The 22110-nt window shown below is 29.0% G+C and overlaps 1 protein-coding gene across 1 annotated transcript in view; it reads left to right on the top strand.

Moving 5' to 3' along the window:
- LOC107444752 (monocarboxylate transporter 10) overlaps window positions 1–9628 on the top strand; it is a 211794-nt gene extending 202166 nt beyond the window's left edge. Inside the window, exon 5 of the mRNA XM_071184754.1 lies at window positions 7794–9628. Coding sequence (XP_071040855.1) covers window positions 7794–8485 — 692 coding nt within the window. The 3' untranslated portion in view covers window positions 8486–9628. The remainder of the gene's footprint in view (window positions 1–7793) is intronic.
- Window positions 9629–22110: the final 12482 nt, after the last annotated feature.

Genomic DNA, 22110 nt, shown 5'->3' on the forward strand with positions numbered 1-22110 from the left:
GTCATCTTTAATTGTGTTGCATGAAAAAACTTTCCAAATGCGCCAGTACCTTTGCGTTTTGTTTTCGACCATTCATTCTTTGATAAAAATTGTTTGTCTGGGTGTGTACTATCACTTCCTGAAATTTTTCCCATCTTTTTAGAATCATCCTGCATAACCTAAAGCTTTATGGTCTTATTAAAAAATACTGAAGACTTTTCTAATTATCTAAAGGCATTACAAATTGCCCTGTAACTGTTACACTAAAAATATGACTTTTTAAAAAATCCAATTTTAAATCCGATTTCGCTCAAATTTTGTTTTTTGCTATGTAAAATTACATTCTTTGAAAGGATGTAAAAGATTGTTTACTTTAAAATTTATAATTATTTTCGGCTATTACTAAACAAAGTAATAAATGTTCCATAAAAATTTTTTTGGGCGGGTAATTAACTTTGGAGAAACTAATTTTATAATTGTATACAAAAATTTCTCAATTCGCTTTTAAAAGTTCTTGAGATAAGGCGAAATACGCAAAAAATGAAATTAATATTAAGGGGTCCAAACTTTGTATCACTCTCCTAACCAATTTATTGTGATCATATTTCCCACACTGCTGCTACCCCCTGCGTTTATCGGATCAGAAATATGAATCCTTTTAAAAAAGGGTATGTTTATTTGGAGAAAATGCGTTTTTGTGCCTGATTTTGCAACTTAAAATATTGTCTACACCAATTAATTAGCATATTTTAGGTTGCCTCTTCGAACCATTTGGATTGAGTCCTAGAAAGTGAAGATCCAATCGTTAGATCAAAAGTTAAAGGTCCGTTTATTTTTTGCGCAGTACACGTTAAAATTATTAAGAAGTAACGGTAGTCAAAATCATTTTAAGTCAAATTTATCATAACAGTATTCAAGTTTGAATGCATAAAAGTGGCTACCAGGTTAATTGTAAAAATTAAGTCTAACGGGCTTTAGACAGACGGGCATTATTACCAGTATAGCTACTAGAAATAATATTTTCTTAAACTATATATAAATTGCGTAGTATTTTATTGGTATGCATGAAATACAAAAAAAAAGTACGTAACTAACAAGATACTCTAAATAGCAAGTAAATCTTCAATAAATGACCTCGTTCAAGTCAGACAGAAAATCCGTTAGTCTAACTATATAAGGTATTGTTATTTATTGAGTCATCCAGAAATAGTAACTCTAGAAAAACAGTTCAAGTATTCTAGTCACAGCTAGTATCGTTGCTATGCAACGGACGACGCTTAAGGTTGCCCAGAGGAAACATCGAGACCTTGTCTAATCAAAGTAATTTCTCGCCTCTATGATGGAATTGAGTTTGGTATTAATTAAAATATGTCAATGGCGACATGGCGAATTAAATCTTGTGATAGCTCTTTTGGCCCTGTCTATGTTTTGAATATATATTGAATCATTTTATTTTATATTTAATATTAAACACGTTTATTGTTGTTAATCGAACCTAAATAATCAACAGTAAAAATATTTACAAAAATCTAAAATTTTCTTAAATTGATTTCAAAGAGACTGGTTTACAAATGAATAACAAAACCTGGTGCACAAAAAAAGAATTTTTTCGTTTCATTTCTGCCAATATTATAAATTTTACTCTCTTGATATCGGAGTGCTTCGAATGTTTTAAATACTTTTGTTCTATTTTGATTGTGCTTATATTTTCATCTAACTGCAATGCAAAGGCAGATTATTTCAGATGCAGAATGTGGGCAAATTATTTTTCTTTCGCATTTAACTCAAATTTAGTTAATTCAACAATGTAACATAGCTGCAACATTAAAGTTTTTAATCATATTTAACAACAAATAAATAATTAAGGAATTCAGCTAGCCATTTTTTTTAACCTGGATTTTCTTTTCTCTTCTTTTTTTCTCTTTTTGCGATGTTTATTATTTAAACAATTTAAAATTACAATTACATGATTAGGCTATTTTAAAGTACCAGATCTTTAACTCTCTTCCTAGGTAGGCTATAGTTAAGAATAATTTTTTATTAGAAAATACTACTGACAACCATATGACTACCATATGGTTGAAAAAAATCATTAATTAACTTTTTTTAATTCTTTGTTGAATTCTATGAAGATATTAACATCGTGTTATATTATATCCATGAATATTTCATATTTATGCGAAATTTTTTCCAGTGGTCATCTGAAGCAGACATTTTTCAAACAAATAGAATTTTTATAAATCTTTCTTCGGAACTCAAGAACCCACGCCACAAGCAAATCTGACCTCTAATGTGTTTGTTAAAGTTATTCATATGGCGATAAAAAAAAATCATTAAATTCTTATTTTTGTAAAAGTTCATTAAGTTCTTATTTTTGAAAAAAATTCATTAAATTCTTATTTTTAGGATAGTTTATGACAATTATTTATAATGATCATTTATAAAAATTACTTATAAAATTTATTTTGCTAACAGTAAGAAAAATGTTTTCTGAAAGTACGGATATATCGTAAGGAAAGTAAGGTATACGAAAAGTATTTTAGATTCTCTAACAAAATGCTGAAATCGATACATCTTACGACGATCCAAACGGAAAAAACTAAAAGAACTCATTGAATGAGTTTTTCAGATATGAAGGAATCACACAAATGAAATGCAAATGGTAAAATCAATATACGAATGAGAATGGGTTGTTTCAAAGCAATTTCACATTGCCCACATTTCAAGTTCTGGAAAGAAAAAAAAACTGTAACGCTTTGAAGGAAATGAGTTTGAAGTTTCTACCCCCAAAAAAACTTCCCAACTTAAATCTTCTATGTCTGAAAAACATCTATATAAAATGACATTATGTCCAATATATATCCTAGTGTAAATAGTTTTTATAAATTATACTTAAAAAATGCTACCATTTATTAATTTAAATACATCTGGTATTTTTTGTGAAAATTTGGAACGTTCATCTTCCTTTTAAATGCTGCATCACCTAATTTGGATACATACTTATTTAAGAATATTCTAATGGAAAAGCTATTTTTTTTCACTTTACCCTATGAAGAGTGATCAGTTGGAACAAGTCATTAATCTATCGGTTGCTTATTTTTTATACCAGTATTTAATCTATCGTTACTTTTAATAAGCAAGCAAACAATAATTAACTAATTTTAGTTGTCTGTATTCATGTTCAGTTGACACTAAACTCAATGATGCTACAGCCCAGTGAGAGTCAAGGCCTACTATTTCCATCCCAGTTCCCTTGAACTTGGGCTCTGGGGTGCAGGAGCAAATGTTAGGGTTGGGTGGTCAGCCGAATATGGGAACTGCAGTGTTTAGTTTGCAAGCATGCTTCGTACTCTTTCATCGACTCACTGAAGGGATGAAATACGCAGTCAACCTTGCTAGGACTTAGGATAAAACCCCCAGACCTGTGACGCGGGGGTGCAAAATGTAACTAGGCCTTAATCAGTTAACAGAGAAAACTAGAAAAAGTTATGTCTTGTCTTGGAAAAATTTAATATTAGAAAAAAATATAATAATTATTTAATAGATTTTTGGCAGACACTCCAGATTTTGTAAGTTAAATATATCTGTAAAAAAATATCTCTAAGAAGAGCTTTAAATGTGAAAGCTATATCAAAGAAAAGAAAATCTTGCTAGCTTTAACATCATCTTATTAACATTATTACATCATCTGTTAGTCTGTTAACATTATCTATTAATTTATCTGTTGGAATCCTGCTAATATTGATTGATAGGTCTATTGTGCCTGGTATCAAGACACCTGCTGCGTCCAGAGAATAGGCGCCATTGTTTGAACTCTCAGAACAAGTCGTATTCCGCCTTCATATTTTTTGAAGCAAATGAATTTGTTAAATTATCAAATGAGTTTTAATAATTATTTTTTCAATTTTATATATATATATATATATATATACATATATATAACAGCGTGACCCGAAATTTTNATATATATATATATATATATATATATATATATATATATATATATATATATATATATATATATATATATATATATATATCACACAGTGAAATTCTCCGTTCCACTGTAAAATGGTCACTGATGGAGGTTTTGTACCTCCATTCACTAATTCAAATTTGTAAATCGAAGGTACATGATTCTTCGCAGATGACTTTAATTTTAGTTTGTGTAATTTTCTTGTTGCTTAAATGCCACTTCTATTAGCGTCATGAAAAGATGGATCTTCGAATTAAATTTAACGTCCATAAAAATGATCCCAACTGATATAATTATGCGTAAAAATAAATTTACCAATTATGAATGATAAAAATATTTTTAAGGAATAAACAATTTTGTTTTTTTGTTGTTTAAGTTTGCACTAATTTTTATATCGCAATAATTAGTTAGCTTTAAAATATGAGAAGAGGTTTGCTTGTTTTTTCTAAAATATATTTTTTTTCTAATTTAACTTTCAACTCTCGAAGTAAATCATTAATAGCATCGTCGTTAGTGCACTCTGATAGCAACATGAGGTTGTATTGTCAAAAAGAGCTCTTTAAATAAGAGCCTCACACAAATATTTCGAAAATATTTTAATCTACTTATGTGTTTTGTTAAATTTTCTGATTTAATATTTTTTGCGTTTCCTTATTTTATCCTTTTCCGCATTTGGTGCAGATGTTTGCCTGGTCGCTGGCAGAGGTTTTAATAGTCTCTCCTAAAGATTTTCTTCAACAAAGGTCTGTGGAAAAAATTCCGTGCCTCCAAACTTTATCCAAAAATAAAGATATATTTAAAACTGTTCTTTTGTAACTTAAAAACGTTAACATTTCTATTTAAAAAAAAAAAAAATTATGCATTTTGTCCAAAATCTTAATATTACTCTCTGAACTTAACTGAAAAAATTTAAACTTACTTAATTCTTTACTTCAACTTATCAATCACAGTCATATTACAAAATATAAACTTATCCAAAGAACAATAATAAAAAAAATAAATGCCTTTCCGTATTTGGAGAAGTTCTGAAAGTCTTTTCAACATTTTTTCCCCGGCCAAGTAGAATCGATTAAAGGAACCATTTTGAGATAGGGAATCCCCATGTGGGAAGAAGAGCAGACGACAAATTCTGCTTACTTTATTTGAGATCTTATGAAAGTTCTTCAAGTGTATTCCTCTACCAATTACATTACCTTATTGCTACTGCTTTTCTTCGATCTGCTCTCTCTGTAGAAAGAAATGCCCTCTTGTCATGGAAAATACTTTTTTCCCAGAGAGTAAATATAAAAGAAAATTATTACTTACTTTTACACAACTTCATGCCACAAGAGAAAATAACTGTTAAAATACAATAAAAATTCTAGCTTACTTTTACTTTTCTTTGCGCTACGAGAGGAAATTACTTATAAATTATCATAAAAATGACAGCTTACTATTACATTACTTTGTGTTATGAGAGGAAATAACTTTTTAATTATCATAAAATGACAGCTTACTTTTACATTACTTTGTGCTACCAGAGAATATAACTTTTAAGTTATCATAAAATGACAGCTTACTTTACATTACTTTGTGCTATGAGAGGGAATAACTTTTTCATTATAATAAAAATGACAGCTTACTTTAACCTTCCAGCTACGAGAAGAAACAACTTTTTAATTATCATAAAATGACAGCTTACTTTTACATTACTTTTAAAAACCTGAGAAAATAACTTTTAAAATATCATAAAATGACAGCTTACTTTTACATTACTTTGTGTTATGAGAGAAAATAACTTTTTAATTATAATAAAAAGGACAGCTTACTTTAACCTTCCTTTGTGCTACGAGAAGAAACATTACTTTGTGTTATGAAAAATGACAGCTTACTTTTACATTACTTTGTGCTATGAGAGGAAATAACTTTTTAATTTTTATAAAAACGACAGCTAACTCTTGTGTTATTTTGTGCGACAAAGGAAAATAACTGTTAAATTGCAACATAATTTTACACTACTTTGTGCCTCAAGAGAAAATAACTTAAGTTTCAACAAAAATGTTAGCCAACGTTTACATTAAGTTGTGCTACAAGGGAAAATAGCTTTTAAATTACAATGTAATTCTACAATACTTTGCTTTGAAGGAAAATAACTGTTAATTTGCGACAAAAAAAATGCAATTTACTTTTGCCATAATCCAAGCTTTCAGGGGAATATAAATGTTAAATTACAACAAAAATGACGACCTACTTTTTACATATGTGCTATAAGGGAAATCAGCCGTTAAATTACAACATACTCTTAAATTGCTTTGTGCATTATCCACATTACTTCATTAATCTATGCAACAAGGGAAAATAACTGTTCAATTACAACATACTGCTATGTGTTGCTAGGGAAAGTAGTTGTTAAATTATGACAAACTTTACAATTACTTTTTACATTATTTGGATTACTGCATAAATCTAAGCAACAAGGAAAAACAACTGATAAATTGCAGCAAAAAATACAATTTACTTTTGCATTTAAACTGAGCTTTGAGAAAAAATAACTTAAATTACAACAAAAATGACAACTTATTTTTGCATACAAGCTGCGAGGGAAAATAATTGTTAAATACTAAAAAACAATAAAAGGAAAAGAAATTTAAGACAAATATAAAGTCTAATTTTTATTTTAAATTTGCTTGATTTTTTTTAGTTTTCTCCTTCATTTATTAATTGTTTCTTGAAACATTTCTGTGCTATTTTATGTTTTCCTTTTAAACTATAATTAGGTAACTTTCATGAGGTAATTTGAAAGTTTTTATTTTGTTTAGTGATGTTATGTTACTGTATGAATGGATTAAAATTAAGGTGATTCCTTCGTCCCATTATGGATTGCGTGTTAGTACATGAAAATTTTATTTTTTACACGAAAGTCATGCCGATGCTCTGTTTTTATTTCGCTATCTGTTCGAAGTGGTTTACACATTGCGATTTTAATTAAATCTCTAGTTAATTCTTTTAATATACAGTATCTACAACATTTGTTATCTAAAGGAACGAAACGCGAGACTTATTCTCTTACATCTAACTATTCATTTAAATTACAGGGGTTGGACAAAGTAATGAAAACACTTCTATACCAACTCCTTTTTTCATATTTCTCAAGAAATACTTAAAGAATTATTTTAAAACTTTAGAAGTGTTTAAGTCACGCAATTTCTCATCAATAAAGTTTAAAATGTGAGGGACCGACAATAAATTACGCACGCAAAAAAAATGTTTCTGAACACCTTATGCCAAACAATAAGCTTGTAACTTACGATATATGCAATAACTGCACAAATTTTCATAAACCTAGCTTAAATATTCAAGATAATATAGAAATTTTTATAAAAAAAACTATTTTTTTTTTAACTTTTGTTTTCTTATTTTAATAGCTGAAATAGTCATTAGAATTAAACAAAATTTTTCGAGCAGTTTTTAATTAATAGTAAAAATATAATTTTAAAAAAATCATTAAAAATTGCGCTTGATATGAGTATTTAAAGTAATCATTTTATACTGTGCTTGCGCAGAAAATATCTAAATATTTCTTTTTCCATAAATTTGTTTTGAATCATATTTGGTAACTAAAAAAAGTCCGATTCGAATATCTTGAAAATTTAAAAAGTTTCTAGTAATTTTCTTAATAGTTCTTGTTAATTTGGAAGGAAGGCTTTGAGTAAGGGGTTTTCCATAAATTAAATTTTGAACTATGAAAAAATATTTATTAAAAATGACATCGGCATTGTATAGGATCACACCCCATTAAATTATATTTTATTATAACAATATTACCAAACTAATCTCATGCTTTCTTTATTTATTTCAGGCTATTTTAACCACGAAAATGGAGATAGAGCTGGATTTTACTTTGCGATTGTTTGTATTTTTGTAGGAGGAATGCTCCTATTTTTCATAGATGTTCACAAAAGAAATGTAAAACGTCAAAAAAGTAACACTATGAGCTCTAACTATGAGCCAACAGAAAATGAACGCATGGACAGAAGAGCTTATTTCAATAGACGTGTGACACTCCAAGAACTCGCCAATGCACGAATTTTAGCCAAGCACAAAATCTCAAATGACTTGTTGCACAGGCAAGAACTGACTTGCATTTCGGAAGAAGTGATGATGGAAAATATATTCGACGACTACATCGATGACTGTATTACATCGTGCAACAAGGAAGAAAAATACTTAATGCTCAGTGAATTCGAAAACAATTTAATCAACACTCAAGAGTCGTCTAGCGTCAGTCAAGAATTTCGAAAGCTCGCGAAGGAACGTAAAATATCCATTGTCACAACACCCTCTTTAGAACAGTGTCCGAATTGCTTAGGAGTTGTGCCAATAGATGGCAGCATTGAATGTGGATTTGAACGAGAGCCAGATCCTGCTGATATTCCATTGAAAACTCACGTTTCAAGATCGTCTGCTAAAAGGTTAACGGCATCAAAGAAGAAAACTAAATCCAATTCTATTCAAAATGATATTATTGACGAGGTTACGTCGTCTCTCTAATAAAATTTTTACCAGTTTTTGTTCATGAATTTTCCTATTCTGAAGAAGATGGCAAAACCATGCTGAAAAAAGCAGTTGTAATCAAAATTCTAATAAAATTTTGAAAAATTCTAAAGCAACTTTGTCCCTCTGGCGTGCAAATTGTTTGAGTGTTCGAAATAAATTTTAATTAGCCCCTACCGTGGCAAGTTTTGTCCAATCTGGCAACACTTGTTCCAAAAATATTGCAAATCACTATAAATGTAAAGTTATTTGCTTCGAAGGTTCCATCGCTTTTTAGAAAATACTTTTTTTTAAAAATCAAAATTGAGTTCAAGCATATTTGCTTAATTAGAATCCATGATCTACAGTCACATGTGCTAATATGCTGCCTAGTTAAAATTTTCTTGAAAAATTTGTTGCGCCGGAAATGGTTAAAACTATTTTAAGTTTTACGTTAACAAATAATGTTAAAAACTATTATCCAGCCATTATGGTTATGGTGACAGAATAAACCACTACTTTTTTCCTACAGACACGAAATTATGTAAGAAAAAATTAGAGTTAGAACGATAACGCGTGATCGATACTTTTTTCTCATAACTGCCTACCACCGTTTTGCTTGCTAATAATAGTTTCAGCGCCATTTCAATTTTTTCTTATGAATATCACGTTTCGATGTTAAATTTTCTTTCTAAATTTGTTAATTTTAAAAAAAATTTTCATTGTAACCATAACCGTGAGATCTGAATAATAAGTATTCTTTAAGCACATACTTTATAACTCTTGTTTTGAAAAATTTTATTTCATTTTTGAATGGCATGCTTAAAAGTTCAAAAATGGTATAATTTTTATATCACTTGTATGTTCTAAAATGGTTATGTGCATTTTTTGCTGTGTGTATGATTGTAAAAGACAAAAAAACAGAAAGATTGACAAATACTTCGATTTTTATAAACTTTTATAAATGTTTCTGTGCGAGCATGTGTACAATTTGAATGTTAATCATTGTTTAATTGTGAAGAACTTTTCAAATATTTATAGTGTACATTTTGCATTAATATTGAATTTGTGTTATTTATTATTTCAAAATAAAAATGGGAAACTCCATTTTAAAATAAATTAAATTTGTGAAATTATTAAAATAATTTATGAGACAAATGATATGTGTTCCTTTCTTACAAGGTAACTAAGGCCTGGTTACAAAAATAAAAACGGTATCTAAGGTTTCTTAAAACTTCAAAAAACGTTTAATCTTTCGCAAGTCGAAATCTTTAAAATGCTATATAAGCAAAGAGGAGAAAATAAGAAGCAGCACGGCAACTTTAATAAAGTATATAAAATTTATATGAGCTGACCTTTTCCTAATGATACTGCTAATTACAATGATGAAATAAAAGTTTTTCATTATTCCGTTTAGGAATAAAATGTTCAAAACTCGCTTTTTATGTTATTTACGTGTCATTAAAATAGTTTTTACCTTTTTGCATGAAAGAAGAGAGGAAAGAGAGCCCATTTTATAGGAAAAAAATATTAATATCGTAAATCAATAACTTTGATTTCAATGAGTTTTAAACTTTAAGGAACTATTAACTATAGCAACTGGTGCCGCCATCTAGTGATGTTTATAAAAAATAAATGTTCATCATTTACTTTCATTAGATTCTTTAACGTACTGCGTTTGTAAGGCTCCTTTTTTTATATCTACTACACAATTAAAGTCTGATTTTTTGGAGAAATGAAAAGGAACTGGTCGAGACTTAAAACTGCTCGAATATATCCCTCTCTGACTTCATGTTCACTTATTTTATTCGAAGTCTCTGTCACAAGTTTGACGTATTTTTCCATAGCCTGGAAGGAACAGAGAAAGATTTTGGTATTTCTCTGGTGCCAAAATTGATGAATGATTTAATACCATCTTCATTAAAGTCTTGCAGCATTGAGGGAATAAGCCACTTAAGAATTCCAATGAATTACTTTGAAATGACATTTCAAAGTAACCTAAAACTTGAAAGTTTATACTCGGTAATAAATTTGGTCTTTTTGCAGCTAACTCCTGCCAACCAACAATATCTGTTGAACATTTCAAATGCAGTCACCAAGGGGCATCGTCCAGAAGACTTGGTGAACCTGTTCCTTTGTCCCATTCCAGACTGCTAACTGCTGTCAACCAAGTTCAGGTTGTGAATAAAAAATATCTTAAAAGTGAAACAAAACCATCATAAGGAAAACAACTGTTAGAAATTTCGTATCAGAAAACTTAAATATTTAACCTTCGGTATTACTTTGAAATTATTAATTTGAATTCTTGTGTATCCTTCACCGATGCTGCATCACATAAGTGAAGATAATCTTAAATCACACATGAGATCTGACTGCACGCATTAGAGATATGTCAAAATTTCCTTATCACTCACAGGTTGTGGAAAGAAGCCTCATACTTGAGGCAGAGACTTCGAATCAAATATTTGAATATGAAGTTAGAGTTGGATATATGCGAGCAACATTTAATTTTAGATGTAATCCATGTAATGCGTTCTAGGTTGTTCTGATCTAACATAATGAACGATACATAGTGAAAATTAAGAAAAATTTGGAAAACTACTGTTTTGCTTTCCTATTCTAAAGAGTTACTCGAAAGTAAATTAAATAATTCTCCAGAATTTAATTTAGGTAATTTAATCCATCAAAAAAAGCATAACAAACTAAAACATGTTTTTTTTAACACTAGGTTTACGGGACGCGTCAATTTAACGCATTTCGAATTTTATAATTTAAAATTACAAAACCCGTTTGCATTTTTATTTTATCTCTTGTAATGACTTTCATCCATTGATCGAGGTAAATATATATTGAAGTCTATTTTCATCAAAAGCGTTGAAATATTGTAATTCTCTTTGTGGTATACCTATCTCAAATGAAACAAGCGATACACAACTGTTGCCGATAAGCAATAATAGAAAGAACAAACGCAGAATGTCAATTGATGTCAGAGTGTCATTTTGAAGGTTTCAGTTGCTTATTTCAAGTATTGAAAAATAAAATATTAGAATATTTCATAAGTATATACCTCATATTTTTTCTTATAGTATATAATTTCATTGCTTTCTAAGTGCAAAGATGCCAATTGCTCCAGACACGCTGAAAGAATTAAAAAAACAATAAATAACTATAACTACTAAGTAAATTTTGCAAAGACAAAGTAATGAATTGTATTAGCCTACGAATTATTTAGAAATAGTGGTGGATAAAAATCTACTAAATTTAATTTATTAAACCAAGAATCACAATTGATAAACTACCACTTTAAAATATATATTTGCTGTCCGGAGCAAGTTGGTATCTCTCTGTAAGTGCTGCTATATGTATTCGTCCATGCGTCAAATTGACGCGTGTTCGTAGAGATAGTTATATAAGAAGCGTCCGTAAACCTAATGTTAAAGTAGTTTTAGCCAACTTAAAAAAATTGAGAAAAAGTTGAAATTTTTAAAGTTTTTATTGATTTTAAGTACGATACGCGAATGAAAGATATTAAAAAAATTTATGCCATTTTTATTTTTATTACAGTAGGCAACTTTTAAAGCATTCCAAAGTACAGAAAGTGAACAATTTTTTTTTTTAGTTTCAATACTAGCAATTTTAAATCATTAAAGATTTAAACAATAATTCGGAGAACGTAGCCCTCAGAGCTATCTGCTCCTTCATCTAATTGGATTGATACAATGAGGGAAGAAAGGGGTGGGATATATTTACGAAAACGTAAAATGAAATAATCATACATGAATACATTAATGAGGGATACAATATTAAATCACATCACGTTACAAGATTAACATATTTATACTAGAATGATTTTTTAATTATAGTGGTACAGAAAATGAAAAAAATCTTTCAATCTCCTATGCTCATTTCGGCCTATACACATTTTTCAAAATTAAAACACCATTTCTTAAAGCTTTAATCCACAGTACCGAACAGCTTTGTCATGTAAAATTTTCCAAAACATTTGCTACTAAAAGATTGTTTACATAGTGTTAAAATTGAAGTGTTTACATTATTTTAATCAATCACTGCACATGACCATCACCTCCTACATCAAAAAGCCTCCACACGGTCTTTTATAAGTAGTCNCCACTTTAAATATGAAAATAAAATCTTCCGGAAAATCCGGAAGAGTTGGCAGGCATGTATGTCCATTAGCTATGTCCAACTAAATAGCTATGCTCAAACTTAAGCTACCGTTTTTTACTTTTTGTTATTCTGATTCCCTACGAATACATTTATGACTTGCCCGTCCCAAAAAGGGTAACGGGAACTTCTCTCAAACATTTCAATGTTTTCTTTCACCCGTGATAAGTATTCTTTTTAACCGACAGAGGCTTCGAATCAAATATTTGAATACTTGCTTTTTAAAAGGCATAGCAAGAAGTAAAAAAACTATAAGTGGTGAATTGTATAAGCCTACGAATTATTTAGAAATAGTGGTGGATAAGAACCTACTAAATTGAATTTATTAAACCAAGAAACACAATTGATAAACTACCACTTTAAAATATATATTTGTTGTCCGGAGCAAGTTGGCATCTCTGCAGGGGTGAAAGCGAGACGGAAAAGAGAAAAGGCTGGTAGTAAAACCATTTCATTTATAGTTAGTTTTCGGGAGGAGTTTACTCATTCTTTTTTTAAACTACTCTACAATATCTATTTTATCTCGGAAAAGAAGCAGTTTCATATATACATCACAATTATGAAAGAAATCTTGGTAGTTACAGATATTTTATTTTTCTCGAAAAAAATGCTATAATAAAATGTCTTTCGTACCAGTTTTTAATCTTTTCCGTCTTGCTATATAAGGGCTTTCACCCATGCATCTCTGTATATTTTATTCTTGAATAAATGTTATAGCTTACAATCCGATATAAATGATAAATATCAGTAAAACGATTTTTTTCTTCTTCTTAGCTTTCGCATTTTCAATTCTCGATTATATTCGAGTGTGAAAATTTTTATCAGCATAAAATACAAAGCCGCTCGAATTATCTCGAGAGCACAAGTGAAGGGGTTAAGCCTCGATTCTCCAAAAATTTAGACTTCATGTGTAGTAGATACAAAAAGGAAACTTAGCAATGCAGTAATTCAAGAAAAACTCCATTTAACATCTTTGTACACAGCCATAAATATTAGGGGGACCAGGAAGTAAGGTCGTTTCGGTACATTTGATATTTGTTATCAAGATTTTATTTTTAATCAATAATGTTTTCATCCTCGTTAACTACAGCCTTTTAATGCCGGATGTAAAATGAATCGAAATGGAATGAAAAAAATTAATTATTTTTTAAGACTAACGAATATTTAATGCGCCGAAACGACATTACTTTCCGGAATATAATGTAAATACTCCTCAAAAAAATTTGAATGTTTAGTTGGGTAGAGTGTAGGAGAACTCAATGTTGCACCAGCTCCGTGTAATGAGTTTTGGGTTGTTCTGGTCTAACATAGTGAACGAAGAGAACATAGTTAAAATTAAGAAAAATTTGGAAAACTACTGTTTTGTTTTTCTATTCTAAAGCGTTACGCGAACGTAAATCAAATAATTCTCCAGAATTTAATTTATTTAGGTAATTTAATCCATCAAAAAAGCATAACAAACAAAAGCATGTTTTTTTAAAAAGTAGTTTTAGCCAGCTAAAGAAAATTGAAAAAAAGTTGACATTTTTAAAGTTTTTATTGATTTTAAGTACGATACGCAAATAAAAAATGCATGTCGTTTTTTTTTTTTTTTTCGGAATGCTTTAAACTTTTAAAGCATTCCAAAGTACAGAAAGTGAACAATTTTTTTTTTAGTTTCAGTACTAGCAGTTTTAAATCACTTAAGATTTAAACAATTCGGAGAACGTAGCCCTCAGAGCTATCTGCTCCTTCATCTAATTTGATTGGTACAATGAGGGAAGATAGGGGTGGGATAGATTTACGAAAACCTAAAATGAAATAATCATATATATAATGAATATATTAATGAGGGATACAATAATAAATTAAATCACTTTACAAGATCAACATATTTATACAAGAATGCTTTTTTAATTATAGTGGTACTAAAAAGAAAAAATCTTTCAATCTCCTATACTCATTTTGGCCTATGCATATTTTGCATGATTAAAAAGGACACCATTTCTTAAAGCTTTAATCATGATCTTTAAAGCTGTACCGAACAGCTACTAACACATTGTTTACATAGTGTTAATAAAAGAAGTATTTACATTATTTTAATCAATCACTGTACAAGACCAACGCCTCCTGTAACTGAAAGCCTCCACACGGTTTTTTTTAAAGGTAGTCCGATCAGACCATTGTGTAAGATATCCACTTTCCGAACGAGTCATTAAATACAAAATCTAGTTAAAATAAGAAAGTGGTAGCAAATACATGACTAAAAATTTTTTTTATTTATGAATATGATTGGTTTGCCTTATTCACTTGTCAACCACTACAGATTCAATTCTCATATATATTTGATAAATTTCTCTCAATTACTTTTATAAAAGGTTTTGGGTTCATGCGCACAACTGGTTCACTTTTTAAAAACCAGTCTACTAGTTCTAAAAATCGACTACTTATAAAAGACCGTGTGGAGGCTTTTTGATGTAGGAGGTGTTGACAAGACACGCTATACTAATTCATTATATAAATTATAAACATGTACAATAAAGAGATAATTAATTTAAACAAACACATATTAGAGAAAGCAACAATTTAATGGGAATATCAATGTATTTTGGGTACGTTTATCATTTAATTTCTTATCGTAATTTTAAGTTAAATAAATTATGGATTATTTTCCGGTGAATTAATAGTTTCTCCTTCATATTGATCGGAAGAAATAATTCGTAGAGTCGAGAAATTTATTACACGTTGAATGCCATGGGGGACACCGGTGACCGTCACTGAGTTTGTTCTTAGCGCCACGGGGTCCACCGGTGACCGGCGAGGCCAAGATTATTAGAAACACATAATTCGAGTAAATTTTTAATATTTTTATATTATTATCGTTACTAAAATGGTTTGATGAAATAAATGCAATATATAGCACGTAAAATAGTTTTATTATAAACACAGAGATGCCAACTTGCTCCGAATAGAGAATAAATATTTTCAAGTGGTAGTTTATTAATTGTAATTCTTGGTGTAATAAATTCAATTTAATAGATTTTATAACCACCACTATTTCTAAACAATTCGTAGGCTTATATTATTCATCACTTTCTTCAGATCAGTCATGCTAAACACTTTAAAAAACTAACAAAGTCTGTTTAATTTGCAAATTTAGTTTGTAGTTATTTACCGTTTGGTCAAACGAGCAAGCCATGTAAAATTAGCGTGGCATTCAACGTGTTAAACAAAGGTACACGCACTGAACCTTTATTTACCTAAATCAGTTTATCATAGTCTCATTATTTTTATTTTATGTTAAATTTCAGAACAATGTTTTTTTTTTTTAAAGAAAACTGAAATTGTGAATAACAGATGTTTGAAATTTTGGGGAAAATATGTTTTTATTACACTTCACAAATCATTTTATTTTGGTTCTAGATCTTTATTGTTTTGATGGGTGACAAAATAATACAAATATTTCTATACTAGCTCTATGTAAATCATCTGTCTTTTGACAGATGGCAAAACTCTTGGCACAATTTAAAAGAACATGCTTGAAATTTTTAGAATTGGGATCCTTTTTACCCGTGAGTTTACTCTATCTACTGAGATTTTTCTAGTTGTATTTCTCACCTTCCATTTTTTGTTGGCAACTTTATATCTTATATTTCAAATCACTTTTGTTTCTTCTCATGCACGTTTGGCTAAACATACCACACTGAACAACTTTTGATTTAATGATCGGATCTCTACATTCTAGGACACAATCTTAATGGTTCGAAGGTTAGACTTCAAATATTCTAATTAATTAGTGAAGCTGACGAAATCAAACACAAAAAGTACTTTCTTTAAATAAACATAGCCCCTTATGGTAGATTTAGATTTTTTACCCCCAAAATATAGGGTGAATCCGCAATTCGAGAAATACGGTCCCCATAGTTTGGTCAGGAAAGCAGTCCAAAATTTGTTATATTAATGTTAATTTTATTTATGGCCTAGTTCGCCATATCTCGTGAATATTTTGGGAGAATAGAAAAAAATTTTGGACACAATTCTTTTATTCAAAGATAGTTTCCTTCAAAAAATAACTTTTAGTAAATATTTGTTAGTTCTTATTCTTTTATTTAATAATAGCATAGAAAAAATTGAGTTGCAAGGTATGCAATTTTTTGTATGTAGAAAGTCGTCCATTTGAAACTCAATTCCTCAAGAACTATTAGATCTATTTCGCGCAAATATTGTATTTTTCCTTGTAAAATTATATTCTTTAAAACGATACAAAATTTGTATACCTTACAATTCAAATTTTTTTCTAATTCCATTAATACATAACATAATAAAAAATAATACTCAGTAAAAGTTATTTTTTATATGGAACTATACCTTTGAATATACGAATTTTATAATTTTGTCCAAACTTTTAACCAAACTATAGGAGCCTTACTTTCCAGATGGTGGCTGCCCTTTACATTTTTGTAGAAAAAATCCTAATTCATCATAAATTTATGTCAATCCAGAGAAAGTAAGTTCTTGTGTCTGATTTCGTAACTTAACATATTGTCGGCACTAATTCCTCCCCTCGAGCCCTTAAAATTGAGTCTAGAATGTGCCTAGGATAAAATTTTTGTACAACCAAAAGTTCTTCAAAGTGGTCCTTTCTTTTAGCGGCCTGTACATATAGACTTTCATTATAGAAAAGCCCGTTTCTATTAACGATGGGGTACATAAAAAGCAAATCATTCATTCAGAAACTTCAAAAACTTTTATTATCAAATACTAATAAAGCACTAATATGATTAATCACCCTCAACTACTGCAAAGAATTAAAAAAAAATGATTGTTATCACTTGGCCTCTGATTTTCGATCCCTGATTATAAAGTTTGTTTCATCACCCCTTTTCAGACGCGACCAGTTGTGACAAATTTCACTGCTACTTTCACTGTGACAAATTTTACNGTCGTCCATTTGAAACTCAATTCCTCAAGAACTATTAGATCTATTTCGCGCAAATATTATATTTTTCCTTGTAAAATTATATTTTTTAAAATGATACCAAAAATTTGTATACCTAACAATTCAAAAAAAAATTTCTACCATTTTTAAATAAGATAATAAAAAATAATACTCAGTAAAAGTTATTTTTTATATTCAACTATCTTTGAATAGACGAATTTTATAATTTTGTCCAAAATTTTGACCAAACTATGGGAGCCTTATTTTCCAGATTGTGGCTGCCCTCTACATTTTTGGGGAAAAAATCCTAATTCATCATAAATTTATGTCAATTCAGAGATGTGTCTGATTTCGTAACTTAAAATATTGTCGGCACTAATTCCTCCCCTCGAGCCCTTAAAATTGAGTCTAGAATGTGCCAAGAATAAAATTTTTGTACAACCAAAAGTTCTTCAATGTGGTCATTTCTTTTTGCGGCCTTCATTCATTCAGAAACTTCAAAAAAATTTTACTATCAAATACTAATAAAGCACTAATCTGATTAATCACCCTCAGCTACGCCCAAGAATTAAAAAAAAATTATTGTTATCACTTGGCCTCTGATTTTCGATCCCTGATTATAAAGTCTGTTTCATCACCCCTTTTCAGACGCGACCAGTTGTGAAAAATTTCACTGCTACTTTCACTGTGACACACAGACACACACTGTGACACTGTGTATCACAGTCTCGTTGGAAAAAAAATACCTTGAAAGAAAAAGTTAACAAACTGTAGAAAAGCTATGAAGAATTTTATCAACACGGGGACATTTTTTGTCTCACAACATTACTAAAAATTTTCTTATTAAGTTTGCACTTTGCTGTACATTTAATTCAAAATTAGTATTCTTTAAAACAAAATATCGAAATAATGTCATCATTCGCCATTTTTAAATGTCAATAACTCAACTACTAAAATTTAGAGATTAGATTTTTACAGTAATAACATTATGAAAATATTAGTAACGTGAAATGAGGAATGAGTTTTAATTTAATATTTTACCTGCGATAAAATCTTTTTCTTATGTCATTTTAAAATATTACAAGAATTAAAAAAGCTCCCATATTGGTTATTAAAAATCATACTACTACATACATTAGTTATTAAAAATCATTACTTATCATAAAAATGACTACTAAGTATAATGATTAATAATTTTAATTAATTACATAAAAAATTGATGATATCCATTAATTTTACTAAAAACTAAATATATCGATTATTTATTAAAATATTTAATCGATTAATTTATACCAAACTTTGATAAATCATAGCAATTAATCGTATTGATTGATAGAAAATATCGATTAATTTTATATTGAAATAATCACAGTCACTGCTACTTTTGAGTTCCAGTAGCAGAAGTAACAGTGACTGAGAAGTAACTGTGACTTTTGCACATCTCTAGCTCAAGGTGGAGATGTGTCAAAAGTAACGGAGCTTCGACTTGTCACAGTAACTGCTCCAACCAAAAAGTTGTCACAGTGAAAAAATCACTACTACTGTCACTGTGACGAATTTCACTGCTACTGTGACTGTGACAAATTTCACTGCTACTTTCACTGGGACAAATATCACAGCTACTTTCACTGTGACAAATATTACAGCTACTTCACTGTGACAAATTTTACGGCTACTTTCGCTGCTTCAAAAATCAGTGACAATGTTTTTCACAGTTTCCTGTGACAGCCTGTCGCTGCTCCATACTGTGCCTCTGTAAGCATTTTCCTTGTTAAGCTGAGATAAATATTACCGTATTTTTTATCGAATATTATAACGGTTAAGGGTGTCCAGTCACTGTTTCAATTTGAACGTACAGCCAAGATCTCTATTTTGATCATTTGTATGATCTTTTAGGATTTCTATAATTAGATATATAAATTTTTCAGATAATGTAGAATCTTTACAATAATCTTATTGCAATATTTTTTTCTCGCATATATTTGAATATAGTTAAACTTTTATTTATACTAAAAATTTGAAGCAAAATACATTTTGTATTGATTTTGTTTTCCTTCAAAAGAAACTGAGTGTTTTATTATAAATATAAATTATAACTTATATATATTATAAGTTATAAGTATACAGTATATTAAGATCTGAAATTAAAAAATTTATATTTTTGCGAGTTTGTCAAATATGATCGATCGAGGCAAAAGAAATTATTTAAAGACTTGGTATTTTTACATCAATTTATTTGCATTTATATTTTAAGGTGTAATATAAATAAAATTTTCTATCTTATTCTCCTCCCCCTGTTGCTTTTGTGAAATAAAAGTGATAAAAAAGAAAATAAAAGAAATGAGCCAAAGAAAAAAAAACAGAGATAGTGAGAAATTAGAAAAAATTAACACATCAACAATAGTTTACACATGAAAATTTTACGAAATATGCCTCAAATGATTTTAAGTATTTCCTAATTTTAATGTTAAATATCAAGCGGCAAGTGTGGAGGGAGGTGTGTTGTGGCTATGAAGCTGCCCTCTCACTCCGGAGTTCCGAGGTTCGATTCCTGTCGTTATTATGTATATAGTTAAATTTTTGTTTATAAATTTACATCTATAAAAATTTTGAGATAAATATGCAAAATTTATGTCAGCATTTTTATATCTACCGAAGTTAAATCAATGTCAGTTACATACATATGATATATTTTGTAATCTTCTATTTTCATTTTGTGATATTTTTTAAAAATAAATGGTAAAATGCCAGGTTCAAGAATTTCTTTAAAAGGTCCGCCTTATAGTAGAACGAATTTTTTTTTCTTTTTAATATTCCATAGAAAATAGGTGACATTTCCAAGTTCTACATTACATTTTATAACGAATTAATATTTGATTTGTTTTATTTATTATACACCTTTTGAAACATCGAGTAATTTTTCTTGAGGACAATGCAACTTTTTTTTTCTTTTTTAATTTCCATCCTCTCCTATTCTGTGGATAGAAAGTTTAAGATTGAAATGAAAAAAAAAAAAAAAATAGTATCTTAAAAATTCTGAAATCTGAATTCAGTTACATTTTTGTGCTCACAGAATGTGATAATTCGTTATTGAAGTCTTTTTCGCTTTTAACGCTAGGGCATTCGTCTATAACACTCTCGAGTTCAATTTGTGCATCTTTCTTATTACTTATCGATTCTTAATCACGCATCTATGCATGCCCAACAAAAATATTGATTAAATGTTATTTACTGAAATAAACAAGAGTTAAATCGCTAAATTTTTTATATTCATTAATTAAACTAAGATAAAGTGTTTTCAACTTCCGAACGGCAAAATTTAATAGAAAAAAATGTTTAGTGGCGTCATCTGTTGGCTCCTACTTTATTGACAGTCTCGTCGGAAAAAAAAATGCCTTGAAAAGAAAATGTTAACAAAATGTAGGAAAGCTATGAAGAATTTCATCAATACGGTGATATTTTTTGTCTGACAACATTACTAAAAATTTATTTATTAAGTTTGCACTTTGCTGTACATTCAGTTAAGAAATTACTATTCTTTAAAACAAAATATCGAATTAATGACTTCCTTCATCATTTTTAAAAGCCAATAACTCAACTACTAAAATTTAGAGATTAGATTTTTACTGCAATAACATTATGAAAATATTAGTAACGTGAAATGAGTTTTAATTTAATATTTTAACTGGGATAAAAATCTTTTTTTATGTTATTTTTAAATATTACAATTTGAAAAGTTCCAATATTGCCCAAGTAGCACAATTCACAAAAACGATATCGTAAAAACTTAGCTTTGAACGTTGTACAATATCGTAGCGAAAGATTGTACTATATAAAAATGGACCCCTTTTATAACGTATATTCAATATTGCAAAACAATATTGTTCGATATTGTAAAAACGTTGGGGAACGTCGAACGACATCTCTCTGCATTTACAAACGTTGTACTATGTCGACCGACATCGTCGACACGATATTCAAAAAACGAATGCTGTGGAATGCAGACTATCGCCAAAATTACGTTATTTGAGAAAATAAAAATTAGTTTTTGAAAATATTCATGCCTGTTTGTAACCTGGAAAAAGCCGATAAAAAAAAAACCGTTCTAGCTTGTTTAAAATTAAATTATTTGTTATTACCGAAACTTGTAGAATTTTTTAATTACTATTAATATTTAATAAGTTTGGGTAGGCAGGTATATTTTACTATTATTCTAGAAAATAAGCTAGAAAGTAAATAGTTTTGTTAAGATATTTCTTCGCTTTTTCAGGGTACAAGCAGCCATTTATACTGTGAAATTATTTTCATATTTTAAGTGATTTGTGCAATAATTTTTACAGCATCTATATTTTACTATGTAGATTAAAATTACAATATGTTTAATTTAAAACTATAAACTTTTTTGCTGTGACATTATATAATTTGTATTTTACTAAAATAGTAGATATGGAAAACAAAATTCCTTATCTTCACAGCATCATGTTCGATTTTAAGAAATCTGATTAAAAAGATTAAAAAAAAAAGCAATATTTACACTGAT

The sequence above is a fragment of the Parasteatoda tepidariorum genome, chromosome 9, assembly GCF_043381705.1.
Source record: "Parasteatoda tepidariorum isolate YZ-2023 chromosome 9, CAS_Ptep_4.0, whole genome shotgun sequence".
NCBI lineage: Eukaryota > Metazoa > Arthropoda > Arachnida > Araneae > Theridiidae > Parasteatoda > Parasteatoda tepidariorum.